Here is a 7,748-nt window from a genome sequence, read left to right on the forward strand (position 1 = left end):
ACATTCATTCCTTATTGAATTCCAACCACATGCCAAGATTGACATGAAATCAGCGACACCAAGCGCTTGGACGATTGCAAGCTGGACAAACCGCCCGGCAAGTAGCCACAGCATTTCAAGTCTACGTAAGGACCATACACAGGACCATCCAGCAACTGTACCAGACCGCCAACACTACAGATGCCCGACCACGTAGTGGAAGACCAAGGGTCACCACCCGACGTCAGGATCGTCAGATTGTGCGACAGCATCTTCAAGATTGCTTTGTTACTGCTGCGGAAACTGCTCGACAGACCATGGGGACACACCAGCGACACATTGACGATCGGACACCTCCACTGTCACGGGCCACACCGAGGACCCATTCTGACACCACGTCATCGCCGGGACCGTCCTCAGTGGGTAACACAGCATCAGCATTGGCGCCACCAGAAGTGGAGAAGAGTCCTCTTCTAAGACGAAAGCGGTAACTGGATCTCATCAGCAGATGGCAGACGCCGTGGGGAACGTTATTCGGATGCTTGTGTTGTTGAGATTCGTGGGGTGGTCCGAGCATCATGGTGTGGGGTGGAGTTGGTTTTGCACAGAGGGTCGTCCCTGTGGTCTTCCAGGGAGAGGCAATGGTGTCACAGTAGCTCGGTACATTAATCAAGTCTTGAAGCCAAACGCCACACCTCAATTGGCACGTCGACGCAACCACGAGTTCCAGCATGATAACGCCCGTGCCCACACTGCGAGAGCAACAAGAGACGTGCTCCAGCAGAATGGCATCAGAACCGTGCAATGGCCTGCCCTCAAGCCCGATTTACATCTTATTGAGCACCTGTGGGACGAGATTCAAAGACGGCTGAATGACGTCCGACCAAGGCCGACAACTGCAGCTGAACTGCGTCAGGCGTTCCTCTGAGTGTGGGCTCAAGTGCCCATGGCCTTCATCAACCGCCTCTTCCATTCCATGTATTGGCTTGCACAGCAGTCATCAATGCACATTACGGACACAGGAGATACTGACTTGTGATTCCATTTTCTCAGAGACTAGTGTTTTGTTTCACTTTAAGAACATTTGACACTTTAATTTCAACCTTGATGATCAGTGTTGCCAAGTTTCATCTTTTTAATATGTCTCAAAGTATGTTTACAGTGTTTGGACAAATAAGGTTTCTCATATATCTATCCATGGTGATGTTTCTTTGGCGGTTCTGTATAGATTGTCTGCCCTAAAATCCATTTGGAGTTAATTTAATAACAATGGGCCCACAACATGTGGAATTTCCATTCTAAACAATACACATATTGAGAGACCTTTAGATACTCTTTTTGAATGTTCTGTTTGTCAACTATTTCAAAACTATTCAATGTTAATATTAATGTATTTGTATACTTGAACAAATACAAATTTCTCTTATTTTACTGTTCTTTAGATAAAAAAGTATTCTTGGAATTTTAGTCTCTTTGTTCTACTACATGGTATGCCCAAATGTCAAAATCCTACATTTTGTGTGATTCAATTTGTTTCTTTCCACTTTTTGCCCTGTAAAAACTACTGTTGATTTTAGTCCCATGAAAGAATTTTGAGAAAAGAAGTCAAAAGTTAATATCTTTCTGCATGTTGAGTTAGACACTGGTAGACACCATTGGTCATATACAACTGGTCCTCTTTTCGGAATAATTGTTTATGTAAAATAGCTATATCATAAGAGAAAACGATTACGTCCAGTAGATGTTCAATAAAGTGGGATTAACAGACTATGTCTGTGCGAGAGATTGACCTACGAAAGATGGGCAGACTATGGACAATGTGCCATACCATAGTCATGATAGTAAGCTCACTTGGGCAGAAAATGAATAAAGTTCAATGTCTTTTAATGCATCAAGTAAAGCCCCTTTCAACAATAAGTCATATGACTAATGTCAGAAAATATCTTAAACATAAAAAACTGAAAGGGCAACAGAAACAGGCTTTAACATTTCGTTCTAGATTATTGCACTTGAGATATGCATGCATGTGTGCATGTGTCTGCTTGTGCTAATCTGGATTAATGCTGGTTTTATAGTGCTAGCCCACCAAAATACCATGCATCAGTCTAATATGGATACCCCATTCAGACAAAGTATACTGAGCCAACCCGCCCTTGTTTTATTTTATTAATGCAGAGCATCTGGCTGGGTAATTTATACCATCTAGAAATATCTTTTGGTAACACGTTGCCAGGGATTGAACGACCGACCTTCCACTCTCGAGGCAGACTCTCTATCCACTACACCATGGGGGCAGTTGTGAAAGAACAATATGATTTTGTCAAAATGAAATTTCTCCAAATGATTAACTAAAATACATCAGGGAAACTTTTGAGTAGATCTACAGATGCATGAACAGATTATTATCCGCTTATAATTATTAGAAAAAAGATGACACATGCAAATCCTTATCATGCTTTTGGATCCAAGCATGAGAAATATCATGTTCCTCCTTTGGTAAACTATGGCTCAAATCAAGGGAGTCAACTCTGCACTTCATGCATGTTTTCAATTGACATGTCTGACAGACTATGCTTGGGAGTCTTTAGGATAAAATTGAACAGTATATCTTGTGCAATAATACTAATGTGCGATGTTAATGGTCTGAAATTTGAAGGTATCTCACAATCTAACAGTGACTTTATCATGATCATTGTATGTATGACCTAATAAAACATGCTTTATTAGTCTCAGTCCCTGAACCATATTGCTACATCTCTAAATGAAGCAGTTTTCCACACATTCAGGATCTCCCATTTCACTGGGTCTCCTTTTAGATTAAATAAAATTGTTTGTTTCTATCAAAATTATATATTTTTATGTTATATTTAAGTGATCTTTACATTTGCAGTGATTTTGGCAGGAAACAATTAAGTACATCCTAAGACATTTTATCAAGTTTTTGCAGGGCATTCTCCTGGTTCTATATAATTAATCTTTTTGAAAAGGATCTTCTAGACATTTCTGATAACAACCATTCTGCAATAGCTACACCTGCCTGACCAAACTAACAGCACAAGTGAACTGTAGATTCAGGGAAGGTAAATGATGAGAAACAACTCCATGAAGTACATTTAATGAATCAATGACCTATGTAATAAAGCAATGCAAGGTCATCCTTAACAGTCTGTGGCAGAGGCAGAGTCTTAATAGCTGTGTTGATATCCCTACCAAACATACTCCTAACTTTGAATCTACACAGGTGCTGAAGTGTCCTTGAATTTCTTCCAATACGCCTACAGTCTTTCACCACTGCATACCAGACTGGATGCTCCTTGTCCCCTGGATCGTCCTCATACACTATATCTTCTTTGCCAGGGTCAGCTCCTGCCTGGATTAAGAGTTCAACCAGTTCAGCATTTCTTTGAAAAAATGCCATATAGAAAGCAGTCCTTCCTAAATTGTCCAGCACATCCAACTGAACATTAAGGTGTCCAATGAGATACTCTGCAATCTTGTTATGATCTCTGTCCACAGCATGATGCAAAGCTGTGCGTCCTTCCTTGTCCTGAATGTCAGCACATGCTCCTCGAGAGCCTAACAGTTCAACAGTGTTCCTATAGTTCCTCTTGCTGGCTAGAATAAGTGGGGTGTCACCTTGACTGTTGATATGATCAATATCTGCCCCAGCGTCAATCAGAACACGAGAGGTGCTCACACACCTGACAGACAGACAAAGAGGAGTGTTTCCACAGTCACCAGTGTCATTAACATTTGCACCATTTTCCATGAGGTATTCACACATTAATGAATTTATCATGAACGCTGCAAAGAGTAGGGGTGTCATGGTGTCATGAAATGTGCTGTTTACATCAGCACCTGCATCTACCAATAGTTTCAACATATCCATATTTTCCGTCAATATTGCCCAGAACATGGGAGTCGAGTCACCAGAGTCCCTGGTATCAACACAAACACCATAATCTTCAATCAAAGATTTCACTACAGCTATCTGGTTTGCAGCACATGCAAGATGAATTGGGTACTCATTCTTCCCAGTAAGGTTTCTACTTGTTTCCTCTGGGTTGAACCCATGAGCAATAAGGGCCTTCATGATGTCCAGTTGTCCAGTTCTGGCTGCCGTGGCCACCGGCGAATATCTTAGCTGTGAGTAATAACGATCTTGCACAAGTGATGTGTATGTTTCTGGTGTGATATGGTTGTGATCTAGGTACTCAATGACAGTTTTGGCATCACCATTAGAGATCAGACTGTACAGCTGCTCGAAAGACTTCACAGTTGCTATCGTCTTTGGTTCTGGTGGTGTCTCTGGCTGTTCTTGGTGTTCAGCCATTGTCTATCAATAACTCAAAGGGAAATCTGAAATTAGAAGCATCATGCTTTAACAGTGTTAAAGAATCATTCTTACAAGAAACATGATAAAATAAAAACTTGTGGTTAGTTTGTAAGCAATTCTTCGCATACTCACAAAATGCAGCTGAGGGGTAAAAAATTTATGCTCCACAATATCATAAGCTTGATATGTTTGAAAGTAAATATGTCAGTGCAAACAAAAGGCTGTCAAGGAACGATAAGCTCAACATGAGTTGTCTCCCTTTCCAAGCTTAAGACATCAGTCAGACAATGACTGCATTTGTTACAGGCTGTGTACAAAATAACTTAACTAAGAAAACAGTACGTTGAACTACCTTGATGTTTTTATAACTACATTTATTACTCTGCTCAAGCATATAGTACGTCACATGTGACATATGCTGCTGAAGTTTAAATTCTCAAATAATATGACTTTTGGAAATTGAAACTGGGCCTTTGACCTCATCTATGAGTTTGTTAGTACAGATAGAATATTAGTTACATGGTCCTGTGGACGAGGTGAAAATTTGGTTTCAATTACCAATATGATCAGAACCTACTCAAGAGATCATGCATGTATGATAAGTTAATATAGATCTAGGTAAAACTCCTGTCATAAGCAGTGATATTGACCTTCGATGTAAACATTTGGGGTACTGATTTCACATGCTCTACTTCTGATGACTCTGGTAACAAGCTGGCAACTATATTAACTTGTCTATTTTGATGGATCATATGGATAGGATACAATCCACCATTTTGGTAAGGTATAAGAAGGGCTGGGGCTATACATACTTGTCTCATATTCCCTTTCAGCTTTATCAGAATCTATTAACTCGGTTGCTATTGTTCCTGGTGGTTTTAAGTGCAGCCAGTCAACTTAGCATTTGTTTTTCTTTTATCACGTTTATGATTTGGATCGAATATTATATTAACACAGGGCCATGTACCTTATATTCTAGACTTTCAAACTCACAGACGAGGCCATATAATAACAAAGGTGCAGAAGGGGCCTCCTCTGTGAGTTTGTTAGTATAGAATGTTATTTCCATGGTCCTGTGATAGTACCAAACAATACAAATGCATGCAGTTGCAGATACATTTTGTACTAAATATAGGCACACATTTACTACCAAACATGTATGGTTGGTGATTATTTCGCTTTCCCTACTGAGAGATTAATTCCCAAAAAAGTCATGCCACAAACTGAAACACCTCTCACCATGTTCACCGATCAAAACTATCACGGAATAGCCTAATGTTTGACAATGGCCAGCTAGCCTTGGCCTAATGACAGTTTCAAAAGTTCAAAACAAAACACAATAACCAGTTGATAACACCTCAATGTTATGTGCATGGTATAAGTGTAATCAGAATTAATAAATTTCTAATTTTGCCATATTTCCGCATGCTATCCTGCAATAAATACATGTTTACAAAAGTTATGATTCGCAGTCGAAGTAGGCTATAGTGTGTTTCAACAAACCTGTCTCAGTTTTCTGAAAGCCGGGAGTAGATCCCTGCTTGTAACTTCCATTGTCTAAACTACATCCAAGTACAAGGAAATACATTGGATAGTTTCATGATAATAAATTAGTGAATCTGAGAAAGCCGTCAGTCAAATGCATAACATGTTTCTTTCACTGTTCTTCACAATATGGTTTCTTCGTCACATCTTACGACCACACGGAGCGTCCATATTTCAAGGGAGGTAATCCATTATTTACACGACTTATCGCCTTTATCCTATTTTATATATGAAAGAAGAGTTCGAACCCGAATAATTACAATTTCCTTTTACTATGCCTTTCTTTGAATCAAATTAAAAACGAAATTAATGGTTGGTATTTCTTATGGATGCCTCGCCAACCGTTAATATTAAAAAAATATATATTCATAAATAGCTCAATACGGTTATAAATACACACTATGAACAATGCTTTCCTGCACAATAAGCAAGCTGTTGCGCCAACAAGACGATTTAACGCCTGATGCGGACTGCCTCCCTGTCAATATCATACTGTTCTCTCCTATATACTACACGTGTTATACACCAAATTGATTTTACAACTGCTCGTCCAAAAAGACGAAAATAAAAACATGATTATTTTGTTTATATAGAAAACAGTTTTATTTGAATCAAGTTGGGGACAAGTGATACTTGTACAAATATTTGCCCCCCTGTCAAAAAAAGTTTACTACGGCCTTGGATGCCATCTTGTTTTCTAGCAGACGCGTCAATTTTCCTTACGTGGCGGGTCAATACTGATCATGTGACGAGTCAATATTCGAGGGTGTCAGTCACATGATTTTGGGGTCAACATTCAAATGTAATGTTTCGTCAAGTGGTACGGATTAACCAATGGAATTGCAATATGCTTAATACAGATATAACATATGGGATAACTGGTAAAGGTTTTACATGAGGACAATGGCGTGACCACCTGGACAAGGGACCTGTGGATGTGATTACCGACATGGTATCCAGGGGATAACTGATAGAGGCTATAATGCCATAATGTTATGTAATTAATTGTCATGCTGGACAATGGCACAAGTGACCGCTGTTAGACGAATATATTACAGCATAGAAAGTATTCTGGATTCCCCCAACGATGTGTAACTCTGAGTACTAACTCAACACATGTCTAGAAGTAATAATGCATAAAATACAAATACGTAATCAAAATAGAATGCTGATAAGATATTCTGTGACAGTTGCATGGACATTTCAAACTGCATGCCCAGATAAATTATCTTTTTTATAGCCTACTGTAAATGCAGAACGATCTTGAAATATATTAGCATGGTTGATGGATGTGTTAATATTTTGCCAATCGTTGAAATATGCTTGTTTTTCTAAAAAAATCCCAACTATTCCCGATTCAACATATTTAAAAATGTGTTCACAGGTGACCCTGACATTGTCAGGGCGTCAGTTAAGTTCTAATTTTGTCTTGATAACGCCCCAGTGATCATGTATGTCAGGTGTACAGGTGGCCCAATCGTGCAAGGTTGTACAGAGTTGCGTCCCCTGGGGACCCGTGAACGTGTGTTCGAATCGCGTGTCGCGCCGATTATGTTTCGCTGTTGTCAAAGGCGAACGTCTGAGATCTGCATCACTAAGGGCTTTTCTCCAAGAATACGTTGACACACCGGACCATAACTAGAATACAGTTCAAGGCGGCGTTAAACTCAACTCATTCACTCACCAATGTCTGTACATTTGGCATTTGTCCTATTAAAACTATTCGCAAATGTTTTGGATGACCACAAGGCCAAAAAGTGGGACACGGACCTTCAAGCTTCGCCAACCACTCGCAAGAATATGTTCACATCACGATGACTGGTGCATATTTGGTTATTTATAGTTTATCTTCACAGATTGAAATGTGAGCTTGATCATGAATTAATCC

The 7,748-nt window shown here is 39.6% G+C and overlaps 1 protein-coding gene across 1 annotated transcript; it reads right to left on the reverse strand.

Moving 5' to 3' along the window:
- Nucleotides 1-3,100: 3,100 nt before the first annotated feature.
- LOC139480014 (ankyrin homolog) lies at nt 3,101-6,028 on the reverse strand. The gene is made up of 2 exons (XM_071262987.1): nt 5,819-6,028; nt 3,101-4,338 (listed from the first exon to the last, which is right to left on the reverse strand). Exon 2 carries the CDS (start codon nt 4,310-4,312, stop codon nt 3,101-3,103), a length of 1,212 nt encoding a protein of 403 aa, XP_071119088.1. The 5' UTR covers nt 4,313-4,338; nt 5,819-6,028.
- Between the last annotated feature and the right edge of the window lie 1,720 nt (nt 6,029-7,748).

Source organism: Haliotis cracherodii, unplaced genomic scaffold (assembly GCF_022045235.1).
Source record: "Haliotis cracherodii isolate W230 unplaced genomic scaffold, xgHalCrac1.p SCAF_4, whole genome shotgun sequence".
In the NCBI taxonomy this organism is placed as follows: Eukaryota; Metazoa; Mollusca; class Gastropoda; order Lepetellida; family Haliotidae; genus Haliotis; species Haliotis cracherodii.

What these genes read in the sequence shown, in the direction of transcription:
- LOC139480014 (XM_071262987.1), bottom strand. Translation starts at nt 4,312, where the DNA reads ATGGCTGAACACCAAGAACAGCCAGAGACACCACCAGAACCAAAGACG.